Raw genomic sequence first — 16391 nt, 5'->3', positions numbered from 1 at the left:
CAACTGTTTTGGCTCCCTCTCACAAACAGGCAGCCCTTAGGAGTAGCCCTTGCAGCTATAAAAAAATGAAATCCTTCTCCAAAGACTGATGGCTCCATTGTGTTTATTGCCTTATCAGACACACTCCCTTCACTTACATGGCCTCTGATTCTCAGCATCACCTAAAACCAACATCAAACAAGCTGCAGAGGATAGACTTTGGCACACAATGCATTAGCATCTATCCATAGAGGTGACAGGTCTGTAATGAGATTTTTGAGAGAGAAAATACACTTACAATGGTAGAAATCCTCACAACAGCAGCTCCAATTTCATGCAGTTTTCTGAAGTCTGCAGTAACATAAAAATAGCTATGCAAGAACTGTAAACTTCTTGTTTATCTCACCTGGCCCTTTGACAGCAAATAAAACAGCAGCGGAGCTGTTGTTTATTGATTACTTTAGCAGAAGCATCAATTGTTGGTAAAAGCAAGTGCCCTGCCAGAGGCCAGGATTAAATCCTCAATCTGTCCTGCCTGCCTTCACTCAGTGCCATGGGCTTCTGCAGAAAACAGTTAACAAGAGGGTTCCTCATTCACATGCTACCATACATCCTGGATAATATTTTTCAAACATTCATAAACTAATTCAGGTTGTAAGGGACCTCTGGTCTACCCTTCTTCCCAAGAGCAGTTCCAGCTAGATCAGGTTGTTCAGAACTCATGCATTTGACCTTGAAAACCTCCAGAATCTCCGAGGATGGAGATTCTACCACTCCTCATTTCCTTGTTCAAGCACTGGACCACCATCACACTGAAGACGTTTTTCCTCTTCCATAACTGAAATCTCCTCCTCACTCTAATTTCTTATCATAATCCCATGCACTCCTGGGAGAGTCTGGCTCCCTCTTCCCTACAGCCTCTCATTAAGCTGCTAAAATCTCACTGCGCAGCCTTCTCTCTAAGGCAGAATAAACTCAGTCCTCCCAGCATTTCCTCATACCTCATGTTCTCCAGTTTTCAAGTGTGATGCAAAAGCCAACTGAGCTCAATTCCATGCAACCACATTCCCACCGTTTTCATTTACCACCCTGTGGCTTTTAGTCTTGACATTTAGTGGGAAGTGCTAGGTAGTGATAGCTGCAAAAGACGTGGGATACACCCACATAGTGTCTTGTGACTGGCTGTGGTGCTCCCACCGTGGATAAGCTGCATTGTGGGGGCAGAAATGAGTCTGTTTACAGTAGCAGTGTCCCTCCTCCAGCAAGGGCAGCCTAAAGGGGTCAGTCAGTCCTCCACTGAACCACATCCTTTCCCAAAGGAAGGTCTCCAGCTGGTCAGTTCAGCCACCCAGCTCAATCCCTCTGGCACACTCAGTGTGCTGTGGTCAGCTTAAAACATTTTCTTCATACCAAGCACAAGCTTAAAACACACACGGCAAATATTTCATTTTACAACCCACCCATGTCCAACCACTACTTTTGTTCTGATCTTCTGAGTATATAAAAGGAGTGCTAATATTTTTAAGACATCCTTGTGAAGAACAATATCAAATGCACACAAAAGGCCTGAAAGATTTCAGTTCAAACAGCAGATAAAAGCCCTTGGAAAATACGAGTTTTGCAATCAAAACATCAATCTGAGTTTTACTTTAGCAATGTTAGTGACTCACAGATTAATGAAAAAAGAAAATTGCCCTCCCAGATGACAGTTTGGTTTTGAGTAACATATGCCAACTTTCTTTTATTTGTTTTTGCTTTGCATGTTTATCACTGTCCTATCCTAGACAGACAGGAAGCCTTTTCCTGCAGCACCTGATCTAAGAGCTGTCTCCTGATGATTCATGTAGACTTTTTCCTGGCACTGTAATTCTCCTTGGCTTTCACCAACCCAATGAACCGCTTGGTCTGAAGATCAAGGGACTTCTCAGTTAAAAAGCTCCATTTCTTTCCTGGCCCATACTGAATAGCTGGAAAGAAATGGCCACCTCTGGACTGGTCCTCACCTCACCTGGCTCTCAGGCTTTTCACAGCGAACTGATAAACACTTGTAACGCCACAGGGCAACAAGAATTGGCATTTTTTTAACATAATCACGCAGGTCTAAAGACCGACTCAGAAAGTTCTTTAAACTCTTGAAGCTTATAATTCACCATTCATACAATGGAATGACAGGATTTTGGTCAGCTCTGAGTATTAAACTCTGGGCTACAAAGGTTACTGAGCTGCATTTCCCGAAGCATCAGCAGAAACCAATACCCCAACACTCCACCACAACAGTCAGAACGTGCCTCCAGACCCACAGCAAGTCTGCAAGTCAGTACACAACATGCTCAGTTTGCACATCTGAACACAGCAGTGAATAAGTTGTAAGCACTTAAATACATAAAGCATTTTAGTTTGGAAGACAAAACTAAATCATCTCATTGATGAAATATGTTCTAGCAAAGGACACAGACCTTTGTTGGTACAAAGTAAGCAGGATTTGGCCCTAACCACTGTCATCTCAATAAATCTTTCACTGTAGTTTTGTCCTGCATACATTTCTTGTAGATTATTTCGTACTCCAAGGATATTCTCCAAATCAATGGGTCCCCCTCATTGTTTATTGTAATCAAGCTATTTTTAGTTACTGCATATGAACAGAGTTTCTTTGTAGCTAATTAAAGCTTCTGTATTTGAGCCCAACTAATACAGGAGTAAGATACGAAACAAGTAACAAAGAACCTTCCAAAAGCAAGAACTACATCTAGGGCAGACCTTGATGTAACCCTGACCTCCTCATCAGCACTTAACAGCACAGCTGTAAATGTTACAATTTTTTTGGATTAAGTACAGTAGAATAAATTTCAGTTAATTCCTAACGGAGAGAGTCACTAGTACCACCTGCATTTTAACAAACAAATCTACTTCATTATTCAATTTTCCCTGAGATCCGTTACAGAAAACTTACTATCTCATTTCTTCCATTGTTTCAATAAGTTTGTCACCAACACTGAAAACCGCTTACCCATTTCAGGAGAGAATTCTGTCTCCCCCTTAACTGGGTCCTGGATATGATTTCCAAGCGAATTTCCTATCTTGTTCTCTTTCTGTTGCAATTCAGGTACATGAATTGGCCCCCGGGTAAAACGGGGGTAGAATTTCTTTGGAAACGGCCTCTGAGGCTCCAGCCCCTTGATGGGCACATTCTTGAAGGACTGGTTCTCTTCACTGAAGTTGAAATAAACAAAGAGCAGAAGTGTCCAGGTCACGGATGTGAAAAGGCACCCATAGCAGAAATAGCGGAGTGTGACACTTCCCATGGTAGACTCAGCATCGTGTAGGACCCATTCTCAATTACCTGAAAAGGAGTGAAAATACACATTTTGAGAGTGCTGCCTGTTACCTCATCAGGTCTATACATTAGGAAATGCGTTCTATAGGTTACTCTTCCATTAAATGATTTTTACTTAAGCACAGACCTGAAGAACTAAATCCCTTTTCACCTTCCCATTCAGAAAATAAACAGGACCAGTTTGCACATTTTGTGTGGACAGCACTGCTTTAAAACATGAAGTGGAAAATCACTAAGAGCACAGTAACACATCACACTTAAAGGTAAAAATCATTAACTTTTCCTCACAATAGTTATAGATCTATCTTTCTTCCACAACAGTGTATTTCTAGTGTGCCTGCATTCATTGAAATATGTAACTATTTAATTAAATATAATACACACAGGGAATTGATTCTTCACAGAATCACCAACTGGTTTTGGTTGGAAGGGACATCTGGAGGTCACCTTGTCCAACCCCTGTGCTCAAGCAGGGCCACTTTGAGCCAGGGGTCCCAGAGTATTTCCACATGTATCCATTTTTGTAGTTCAGATCCTATCTAAAGCATGGAATGAGAACTCAATTCAAAAAGCTACATAGTTCAGTTCTTCTTGCCCCAAATCTAAGAACAGTCATCATGAGTGCTCCAGAATTCCCAGCAAACATGGGGTGCAATTGAACAACACATAGCACCAAGACAGTCACATTTACAGATACTCTTCTCCACAGAAGGAAAACAGGTATGGGATAGGAAAAGAACAAACAGTTCCAAGGTAATTTACTGGGTTCCTGCAGGCCTTTGCAGGCTCCAGAAGAGATTCCATACTCCCTGGAGGAGATGCCCACCTAGAGCTGGAAGGAAGCAGCACAGACTATGGTTTTTTTAGACATCCATCCACTAAGACAATTTTCCCATGCTATATTGAAAATTACTATCCTAAGCAAAACCCTGAAGTGAAGCATATGAAGCTGGTGGTAGTATTTTATTTATTGCCCAGGAGAATCCAATAAACTTTCTGAAGTTCCTCAAATTTGAAAAAGGCTGAAAAAAAAGACCAAAAACCACCTTAAAACCTATATAGGTCAGTTCCCAAAACTGAGGAAAAATACACTGACTAAAAGAATTACATTTTTCTCATCACTATCTAACCACAACCAATTCTTTGCATGGTAACAAAAAGCCAGACAATCATTTAATCACCCTTTAATTAGCAAAACATTTGTTTTAAGAAAACAGAACATTCGAGTGGCAGTCAATCATTTATGCTGATGCATTTTTCAGACTTCTCAAAAAATCTGAAACTACCAGAAGTCTTCAGGTCAACCTGGCAAGGAACAAACCAGAATACTTATGAGTACAAACAGATTATTCCCTTCTCAATATGGAAAACTACTAAACAAAGGTAAAAGGTGTTCATGATCCCAAAGAACACTATAAAGATCTCACTTACTTTGGCACTGTAATTCTGAGTCCTAAGTGACTTGCTTCCAAAGAGAATATATGTCAAAATTCAAGCTTATATTTCCCAGAGTGTAGCAGGGCTTCATCTCCCAAGAATAAAATATCCACAGAGTAAAGTAAAAAACAAACAAACAAACAAAAACAAACAAACAAAAAACCAAAAAAAACCCAAACCAAAACAAAAAAACCAAATACAAACCAAAACCAACTCTCCCCTAAACCATTTTACCCATTATTCTTACCATGTCAAACTCCCCCACTTCTGCAAGGCAACAATCTACGCAGTAGTTGAGCCCAAGGAGCTTAAAAAGATCTTAAACAGGGTTTAAATCTCACACTGACCCTGTGCATACAGATGAATTGCAGCTCTTTCTCTAACACTGTTGCACAGAAATCTCGCTGCTTAAACTGTAAAGCCATGAAATTAGTCAGGCACCAAATGCTCTGGGGCAGAAAAGATTTCAGAAAATCCTAATTCTGACCAGCAGAATAGGTTTACCAGTTGGAAAACTACAGATCACCAGTGCCCAGTGCTTTATGCTCTGTGCTGACAGTGGCCAATGATCCTACCAAGGTGAATCTTGGCTCAGGAGGCTGCAGAGGAGCAAGAACAGATAAACAATTACATCCTCTCATTATAGTAATTCTTCTTGCCAGACAGTCTGCAGACAACTAATGTTTGCACTTAAAAAGATCTGGGTGCTTGCCAGGTTCTTTTTGCATGCCCACAAGAAGGTCATCTGCTGTAAGACTTGTCCAATATACAGCTCCTCAAAACCTGCTGGAGTTGTTTTTCCCTTCACTATGGCGACACAGATGCACAATCCTAACATGCTCTGACACTGTGGAATAGAACTGTCCTAGTAAGAAAAAAATTACTTTAACAGAGATGGAACCTTTTCATTTCAGAGTTGTGTAAGGACACATCTACACTGCAGACTGCACAGAAAACACAAAAATAATCCTTTCTGTCTCTGGTAACAGCAGGAAGACGGGCACACAGAGCAGAATTCACCATGGACTGAGTGTTCCCCTAACTCCTTGCATCTCTTTTGCAGGTCAGAGCTATGCTATGACAATTCCAGACACACTAACATTAGTTTGCTGTGACTGATATCAGGTACACTCAGACTACAGAGGAAGGGGTAAATTAGTAATCAGAGTGAACAGATTGCTGTACATCCCTTCCACCTGCAGAAAGCCCTCTGACCAGGCTGAAAGCTCACACTTGGTTACTGTTAGAAAAGTAACAGCTGCAAAGCAAAGCTTCATATTCTTTCCACCTGCTCCTTGCTAGAGCAGATCTGCTTCACCTTCTTTTCCTCTCCTTCACTGTTTTGTGGTTTTGTAGAATGATACCAAGACTGAAATACTGCATTTAACTTAAAGGACAGAACCTCCACGATGCACAGAACTATGCCTGTTCAGTACCTTGTGATTCAACCAAGACATTTGGTGATTTATTTGGCAGGAAAATACAGACTTACTATTTAGACAGTTTTGAAGTCAGAATGGAAAAAAATTTAAACCCTGCATATGAAAAGCACATTGAGGCTTATTAGTTTACTTTATTCACCAACACATAGGCATTTACAGGACCCCTGTCCTGTGGATTTCAACCACTCCTAACATCCAAGCAGCCACAGAGTCATAACCTGTGTTGGAGCTGCACACTCCAGTTTTAGACAGTTTCAGGGTGACCATGACTTCTTAAAGATGTATTTTAGGCCACAGAAGGTTTTCAAGTCCTAAGCCATGTCAGTCCTGCCTGGGATCTGCCCCAAGGAACAAGGAGAACCCTTCCAGCCCTTTATTTTCATGCATACAAAGAACAATCACGTTGATGTATCTCTGCCTCTCCTCAATATTCCAAGAAACAAGAACCCCTTCACTCACTTCAGAATGCAACAAAAAAATATCCACTTTGATAAATGGCAGAGGGAGGGAGGGAGGAGAGGAGACTTCAGCTGGTCACAAGGACCTGGAAGGAAACACACAGTTCATGGAGCCTGCCACTCAACCCTCAATTCCTACCTCTTCCATCTCCCTATCCATGACTTCCTTCCACAAGCCACCTACACACAGTGAATAAAAACCTCACCCTGTCCTGACCCCTTTGCTCTCCAGTGTTTTTGAGTCTTCTAGGAAAAACACTTTGCCAATTTACCCAACAACTCTGTCTGCCTGTGCATGGTCACCATACCCTAAAGATTGCCTTAAACATCCATCCTCTCTCAGCTGGTTTCCCCATGCAGGATTTTGAAACTTAAGCAAAGCCAAATCATTCTTTTTTTTATTATTATTTCTTCCTCACCTTTTTTTGTTTGTTTGTTTAATGGAAACAAAGTGTTCCTGAACACAGGAGATACAAAGGATATGCCTTTCAAATCCAAAGTATTAGGATCTTTCTCAGCTCTGTGATACATGGTTGCATGAGAAAAACAGATTATATGTATTTTTATCTCACAGCCTAAAGCTCTTCTAATGCAAGCTACAGCTGGCAGGTTTGGACAGTTAGATAGAAACAACTGAAAGCAAAAAAGCAGAATTGCATTATTCAGATAACCATGTCAATGGGCTCATAAGAATAATTTTCACTTGTGCAGTACTGTGACACTGAGTCCAGTCACCAATAAATTGCTGTTTGGACAGTATAGTAAAAGTCCATTCCTATTTATTTATTCAAGTGCAAACAAAAATATTAAATGCCACAAAAGAATAATCTATTATTTAAATATAGCAAGAAGAATTGTTTCACATACAGTTCCTCACAGATTTTACTGGAAAGAGACTAGGCTTGGAGGGTCTATCACATATCTCCCTTCATTTCGGAAAAGCAATACAGCTGCCAAAAGTAAAAAAAATACCTCAAACAATTCTCTTTCCCAAAAACTCATGTAGCAAAGAACATCCATAATAAGCACAAGTCATTTCCTCTCCCTTGGCAATATAGGAGCTTCCACAGCAAATAATAAATGATAACACCTTTAGGTATTTTACAGGCATTCATTCCTCAAGGCCCTAGTGATTCATGGAGTTCATGGCTGTTCACATTGCTGTACTCAGGAATCCAGAGACACTTCAACATGACAAACGTAAATCATTCAAGGTGGCAGCATCTCCTACATCAGGAAATTACAATCCATTTTGGAGACAACTGGGGTGACCAAGAAAGGAAAATCATTATCTTAGAACCTGCCCCCCTCAGCATCAGCTTAGAAGAGACCAAGACCGAAAGGCACAGCATTCTGAGAGTTTCTAGTCAAATAATCAGCCTTTCAGTCTCTCTCTTTTTGCTCCATTTTGACTCTCATGTATTTATTCCCTGATAGCTTTCCATTGGCAAAGCCTTGGAACTGAGTTTGTAGAAACACCTGCCAGAAATTCCAAGAGTAAAATATTCCTCTCTCATTTCCATGAATTCCCGTAGAGAAGCCTCAGTTCCTTGCACAAGTAGTCATTGATTTTTTTTAAGAGAACTATAAAGGATACATATTAGCAACTCAATAAAAGTGTCTCAAGGTCAATCAATCACAAAGCTGAAAAAAACCCTCCAGGAGCCCCCCCTGCCAGACCTGAATATGCTTTTCATGTCACACCAGCTTCTTGTAGCATCCTCACACCACCAGCATGACATTCCTTTCATACATCAAACCCAGGAACATTTACATTCATTTAATAACTATCCCCAACAAGGACACAACTGTGTGTTCCCCCAGACAGCCCTGCAGAGTTTGTTGTTAGTAACCTGTGCAGCTCTCACTAACACTGGCCCAATGTATTGGCCTTCAATACTTTTAAAGGAAAAAGAAGAGCCAAACACACTCCACAATATTTTGGCTTAAAAAGCAATATTTGCTACAGGCTCTCTGACCTGCCACTGCCTTAAGCACTGACATCTGCTTGGATTAACCTCAGCAGTTTAGTAAACACACCTTATGACTAGATATTTCATAACTGTGCCAAAACTCGTGTTTGTCAGAGGTCAAACAGAGGATCAGACTAACCTCAAGATTTTTGAAACAGGAGTTAAAATTATTTGAGAAAACCTTAAAGCCTGCTTGTAGTTTTTCCAAGAACAGCTTTTTTTCTTAAAAAACCCAAACCTCTAAGACAGATACACAACTCATACTACCCAGGTTCCCTGCAAGACTGCCTGTGTATTTTGGAACCATACTAAGGCAAGGAACAGATGTGTATAATCTTCCTTTTTAAAGGGCATTCTAGTAAAAAAAAAAAAAAAATCTTTAAACTATTTTATCTTTCTACAGATTATTAGGATAATTTGCTGCATGACCTTCTACCGATGCTTCTGATTTTTACTTTCTTATTTATTTGGGGAGGAAAACACAAGAATATAAAACACTACTTACAACTGCAATTTTGCTCATTTAATGGCCTTAAATCTTTATATACTTCTTGGCCTCCCAGATGTTACAGCTACCTCGCTCCTTTTCCAAAACAGGCCTCAGCATGGACAGGCTTTCCTATTTTCTGGCTGAATCACTATCAAACAACAGCATTAAGAGTACAATGAACAGAGGCCAGACCAGGAAGAAGTAGTTCTCCAATAATACACTCATCACACAAACAGAGATGATGTTCAAACACCTTCTGCACTTCCATTAGAATAATTTCTTTCCAGGAAACCTTTCCATTGCCATCTCTCTCTTAAGGGAGAGTCACAGTTAATAGACCAGGAAGATGAAAAGGGACACCTTGGGAAGCTTTTGATTCAGATTCCAACACACATCACTAGGAGCAACATCCATTGAACATACAGTCAGAACAAAAGCAAGAGACACTTCCAAATAAAAGTGTTTCATGTGCTTCACAATCGAAGCACCAAGACAACTCCTTAAAAAAACCCCCTACTGGATTGTTTTAACACTAAATTGGATCCACTTGCCAGTGTTTTTAATTAAAAACAACCATTCATTTTTGACCTTACAGAAGGCTGGGTGATTGCACTTAATGAATCAAGTGGCTATTTTTGACAGAGTACAGGCAGGTAACTACTCATGTAAAGACAGGCGGGGCCGACAGGAACCTACCTTGTCACATCCAGCAAGGACAAACGCCAAGTCCTGCACCTGGGACAGACAAACTCCCTGCTCTGCAGAGAAGGACCAGCCAAGGTCCAGCTAAGCTCGAGCCAGCACGCCCTTGCAGCAAGGACAGCTGATGGATCCACGGGAGCACAGCCAGCTGACTCAGGGATGCAACTCCACCAACCCACACAGCACCTCTAAGACCACAGGCAGTGCTGTGCCCAGTCTGGGATCCTCCAGTACAAGACAGACATCAGTAAACTGCAGGGAGTTCAATGAAAGGCCAGCAGGATGTCACAGGCTGGAACACTTGCCCTAATAGCCACCTGCTGCTACCTCCACAGATGGTACCGAGAAAACAGAACCAGGCTGTTTAGTGAGGTACAAGGTAGGAGGAAGAAAGAGCTAAAAAAGACTAATATAAGTTCAGTCACAGCCACCCTCATTCACAGAAATATCCTGTGGGCCACAGGCTGTCCTCTTGCATAAGATCACTGTTCCCATTCATTTTAATGAGATGACACACTAAGATCTATTTTTAATTAGCCTCTGCAAGTCCCTTCTAAATTCAACTTCAGAAGCTTTTAGGGCCAACAGTTTAGTCATTTCAGCACAGCTACATAAATCCATGTCATACCACCTAAAATAAATCCTGGAATGAACACAAAATCTTGAGCAACACTTCACAGATAATCTTAAAATACTAATAACATTCATTATATTTTACAGATAAAGAAAGGCACGCAGATAGACTAGTTACATGAATTGTTGAAGACCTATGAAACTATATTATGAGTACACTAAGTCTGAAAAGTATAAAGTGTTACAGGATAAACTTAAAAGTTCATCTTCTTTATGTCTTTAGGTTCTCAGCCCTCACTATTTTTCCAGTGTCAAATGACTCACTCATATACTCATTTGTATTTCAGTTTTTGGACTTTAACCAGAGATGTCTAAATATTGCATAGCATCATTTTCAAATCTGTGAACTATATATTGAAACGCCTCCTCTAGGAACATAACTTTGCTTATCAAGTTTTTTGGAATTTCTCAACTCCAATAAAAAAGATTTACTTAGCAGGCTGCCATACTGGAGTGAATCCAAACACTTTGGCTTTTTCATAATAAAAATGTGAAGTTTCTTCTTTACCCATTTCCATTTCAAAAGCACCCTTAAGGAAATCTTAAAGTATCTTCTGCAGTAACATCTTTCACTTCTTTGTCAACAATAAAACATACTGGTTTTTTCCTTATTGATAAAGGATACCTTTCTCCCCACATATTCCTCCTCTCCAAGGAGCGAGAGTGTTTCACAAGGGTTTTGATTTAAGGACACACTTTTAATGGAAAAAGCAGTTACAAGTTTTGGAAACAAAAAGTTTCGTAAATTAGTAGCTCATGTTAACAAACAACTGAAAAGAACACCCAGGTTTAGTTACAACCCACTGTGGTACAACATTGCATCAAGAAAAGTAACATAATAGTCCAGTCTGATTAGAGAAAGCAAAGTGCACTTGGATTAGAAACATGAGCTTAGCAAAATCCTTTAAAGCTACTTGTTTCCCAAAGCACAGTCCTAAGCAAAGGAATTTTCTTACCTATCCCCCTGACAAACGCTGCTCCGTGGGGCTGCTCGGCTGGATGTTACTTTAAGCCATCTGGCACGCAAATACATGTCATGCCATTCCTGGAGTCCTAAAAATACCTCCTTCCTCTTCTCTTGCTAATAAATACTTCTGATTCAAACAGTGAGATTTTTTTTTTTCTTTTCATCAGTAAAACCGGCTCTCAAGGAAGCCAGAATTTTAATGTACTGTCTCCAAAGAAAGATGCAATGCATTTTATAATGCAGCCCGTCCTTCTTCCCACAGAGCTTAGGAAACAGCAAGGTTAAAAAACCCACACTGACAACTTGTTCAATGCATCCCTCTCACATTAAAGATCCATGCATATAAATATTAGTTTAACAACCCTTCAGCACTATACAGAAATGCAGAATGTAAGGGAGCTTACAAGGTCAACTACAGACAAGTAAGCTGCTTAATACCTTTTCTAAATGTTTAAAATCCACTTAGCTGCTCCTCACATTTTATGTCCGCAAAGCTCACCGAAATAAGAGTAAAAACGCAGATTCATGCAAAGTAATTAGATCAGCCCCACTTCTACAGGAAGAGCTGAACTGTAGAACCCTCACCTTCTTCCAGAAGAGTCGGCACTGAGGCAGCAGTGCAAGGTTACACGGGGGAAGCACAGTGACTGCAGCAGCAGCCACATCCAGTCGGTGTCTTCATTCCCAGCGAACAATAAACCGCTGAGCCGGAAACTTAACGCTTTGCTGTTTGCAAGTCCCAGCTGGGAATGGGGTGACAAACACAGGTTTCCCTATGGAAACAGGTCACTTCGGATGGGTCTTAGGACACCAGTGCTGCATGGTTATTTCTCATTTGGCTGCATACACTGCCCCAGAGGCACCGACACATTTTAATATGTTTGGCATTATTTTTCATCTCTTTTTTATTCTTTTTATTTTTTTTCCAGCTGCTGCATGATCTGTATGGACCCATAGATTTGGCAATATACACCTGATCATTTTTGTGCCACTCATTAGAGAAGCAAATTAATGAGTGGCATTATAATATCAATTGATTAGACTACAGTAATGCTAAAGAAAATTATCATTAAGTTGTATAAAAATGTCACTTCTATAAGTTCCTTCACTCTTCATTTTCCAAATCACTAGTAACTTCACAAGATTTCCATATTTTGACTGAAGTTTTCCAGGTATGTTTGCTATTCATCTTAAGAAATCTTCACCAAAAGAGTTTTGGGCTTTTTCCCAGCCCTTTACAAGCAAAGTGAAAATAAATTTTCCAATTCCAAAAATAAAATTAAAAATTTTTTTTAAAAATTAAAAAAACCACCCACACACAAAAACAAAACCAAAAACCAGACTTCATTTGTCTGGCCCTCCTGCCAAAAAAGCTGGCAGCAAATTTGGCAGTAAAACAGACCTCACTTCAAGTACTTGTGAGTGGGAGAGTGGTGAAAACTAGGGTAACCAATCTCAGTTTTAAACCTGTGACTACTGACCATGGACACTGGACTTGGCACAAGTTCTGCAGCATCTCCCAGAAGACACCTACCATCCACTTGTACAGAACTCAGCAGTGATATCAACAGCTGTATACAAAAAAATACACAAAAAACATCTGCCAACTCACACTACAAACTTCAAAAGACTCTACCTGAACAGGTACAAAATGCAAAACCACTGCAATTAAGTTACTATTAGTACTACAGAATTGTAAACCGTTGGAATGAGAATGGTTATGCTGCAATTTACCCTGCAGCATCAGATTACAGAATTCCTAGACCTCCAAGCTTACTCCCCACAAATCCTACCAGTCTACTTCATTTCTCTTTTTTCTGCATGGTTTTCCTTTCCAATAGACAGCAACTTACATAAAAATACATTAAGATGTCCTTGCAATTTCATTGTTAGACCAGGAGCAAACACCTTTATGGAGCCTGAGTAATGCATATTAACATAAAGAGATATTATTTGCTAAAAAAATAAACAATAGATGAAATAGCCTCAGAACTAGGGGTGAAGTTAAAATCAGTTACAGTTTAAATCCCCAAACTGCCTCTGATAGGAAAATATTTAACTCATTCTGAACTACTCAGAGTTCTTAACCCTGTTACATTTCTCCATGTAGAAATGGTATTATCTTAGAGATAGTACTAAGAGATGGTACTATCTTAGAGATTTCCTCCATATATCATGTCCTGAGGTTTTCTGGTGGATGCTATCGCTAAAAAAACAGTAGAAGTGAAAAAATACTAAAAGCAGGAGTTGAGTTAAATTGAATTCAATGTCCAGTTGCATTTCTCATGTCCAGAAACAAAGGTCACTTGGAGTTTCTCACTCCAAGCTTTAGCACAGAGCCCGCAGTATCCACGCCACTTGGAACTTTCATTTTTCCCAGCAAGAAAGTCTGAGATAGACCAAACCCCTGCAGTCTTCTCACTTTGGATCCATTTCAGACCAGAAGCTTAAAGTAATTTCTCTCTACTTCTTTCATTTTCTCACTAATGTCTCCAGTCATCAATACAAGAGAGGAATCCTAAGGATATAAACCTACCACATGTTCTTTTCAACTCCCCGACTGCACCAGGACACCTGTACAGGTATCAGATTGATCCACGGGTTGTTCTGGTTGAACTATTTGCTCTACTACAGATTTTGATGAGATTCTTGGCAACTCAGTGTCTTCTCAGCTTTCCCCTATAAAACCTGATGCATTAAGGCAAATACTTTGATTTTTGGGTTACAATAAGCCACTAGCAGAAAGAGATTTTTCACTATGTGTAGGGAGAGAAAACTTCAACGAGTTATGCCAAAAATTCCCTTTCTTTGTCTTTCATTCCTTCTCCATGATCATACAGACTCAATCTCTCCTTCTCCAAAGAAATCCCTTTGAGGAAAGAGTTGTGGACCACTCCTTTTCCTTTCCCTCTTGGTCGCTTTTCTTCTACTGATCTATTGCCAATGTTTCTAATGGGAAAACATACTCAGGATTTTGATGTTGAAATCATGGATGTTGCAACAAAATGAATAGCAGATCAAAAATACATTTTCCCACTTCACTGGGAGCCATGCTTCCCAACACACTGCTAGCACAGAAGGTTAATGTGCAATCCAGAACTCGGCCTTGTCTTGGTTCACAGGAGATGAGTCTCAGCATCTGCTGACACCAGAGATAAGGCATCCATGCTAACTGACAAAATTAAGGTAGTCCAGGAAACAGAAGACTAAAGAGACATTTCTAGAAAACATATTCAATAACAAATATGAGAAGCATCAACAGAGATAGTGATATGTGTTGGTTTTGATGTTACTTAAGGAACTGGCAAAATAGTCAAAATACCTACAAAGATTGATTCATAATGGGTTATGAATCAAGACAGGACAGCTTGTGCCTCCTGGAAAAGTATCTCTGTTTTAATTACGGGCACCTCCAAGGTTTAAAGCATCTAATTAAATCCTTGTCTGCACAAGAAAATCCATGTCATTTAGCCAAGCAACATTTAGACGGTTTTATATAAACTACAAAGACCTCCACGAACACGCTCTTAACTTTCATTAAGCATTTGCTTAAATCAGTTTGGCACATAGCAACCCTGTACTGAGGTGCCTTCCTCTCAGCATGCCTCTGCAAGTTTATTAGCTTAACTTGTCAATTTAAAATTCAACTTCTTAAATGGTGCGGTGCCTCATAGTTGAAGTCTTAGGAATGACAAGAAGTTAAGCAGTTACTTCCCATCAGCCTCTCTACAGCATTTCTTCATGCACATATTCCTTCCCTCTTGTGCAGCAGAGAAGTTATTTTTGTCCAGGTTGGAGCACAACTGTGAACAGTCACCACAGCAGAGTTGATAAGGTAAAACCTGCCAGTCACAGCAAACCTTCAATCTCAGAAATGCAGAACCTGCAATGCCACCCCTGCCATGAGAGAGAAAACCACAAGAGCTCACCTGCTCCAAATAAAACCTGGAGACAGCAAAGACACCAAAGACCCGTGAGCAGTGTGGGGTGGTGGGCTCTGGACTCCTCCCTGGCCTGCTCACCTACTTCTTGCTCACACTGTAAAGCACAGAGCAGGCAGTACCAAGTCCTGAGGTTCCCTGTATCAAGGGTCTCTTATTTAGTGTAAACAATGGAAAAGCTTATTCACCCCTGAGCACTGGGTTGCAGTTTCCAACATGCAAAGGATCTAGCTGCCAAAACCCCAGACTGCACAAGAAAGGACTGAGATACAACCCATCACTCTTACAGGTACTTCACTCTGTACTCTACAGTTTGGTAATACCATTAGTCATTCAATCAACAGATTTAGCATCATCTCATGGGAAAAGTTCAGAAGTTCATACAACAAAATATCTGAAATTAAATATACTTTTAAATATACTTGACATCAATTTTTGAATGGAACAGTACAATCAGCTTCTCAATTTTCCACCTTTTTTGCTGCAGTATATTTCTAGTTTTTACAGAGTTTTCAAACAGAGTATTTACACTAATCATTACACAATGCTGACTCACATGAGAAACATGCTAGAACACGGCTGAAGGATGTGGTGCACACTATTAACTTACACAGAATGAGCTGAACAAATGCTTTCACTCATGGCTGAACAGCCAAGGCCTTTGTACTGACAGTACTTTATACATTAACACAGTAGCTGCAACAGCAGATTTATTCATCTCCATAAGCCACCATATGTTTTGAAAAGAAACTTTAGATAAGAAGACAGTTTATCTACCTCCCACACTCTAATGGGGATTGAAACAGACTTCACCTCTGCAATATTTTTTGAGAAAGAAAAAACAAATTCATTTCTGACCTTGAAATGCATGAACACACTTTTGCTCTCCAACAGCAAGCAACACAGTTGTATTGCAACACCTTGTCCAAAATGAATAGTACTAAGGGAAATTACTTGATTTTGGGGATACCTGTAGCTGCAGTATCACCTACCCAGGCAGATGGAACTGCTTAGGAAGTCGACAAACAACTGTCG

The 16391-nt window shown here is 40.1% G+C and overlaps 1 protein-coding gene across 1 annotated transcript in view; it reads right to left on the bottom strand.

Annotated features, from left to right (window-relative positions):
* The window catches only part of GALNT11 (polypeptide N-acetylgalactosaminyltransferase 11), a 46125-nt gene that overhangs the window by 26912 nt on the left and 2822 nt on the right, over positions 1-16391 (bottom strand). The window contains exon 2 of the mRNA XM_027727826.2: positions 2987-3319. Coding sequence (XP_027583627.1) covers positions 2987-3281 — 295 coding nt within the window. The 5' untranslated portion in view covers positions 3282-3319. The remainder of the gene's footprint in view (positions 1-2986; positions 3320-16391) is intronic.

The sequence above is a fragment of the Pipra filicauda genome, unplaced genomic scaffold (assembly GCF_003945595.2).
Source record: "Pipra filicauda isolate LSUMZ 115617 unplaced genomic scaffold, ASM394559v2 scaffold1_size10287979_pilon, whole genome shotgun sequence".
NCBI classification, from domain to species: Eukaryota; Metazoa; Chordata; class Aves; order Passeriformes; family Pipridae; genus Pipra; species Pipra filicauda.
This window is presented reverse-complemented; position numbering and strand designations above follow the sequence as displayed.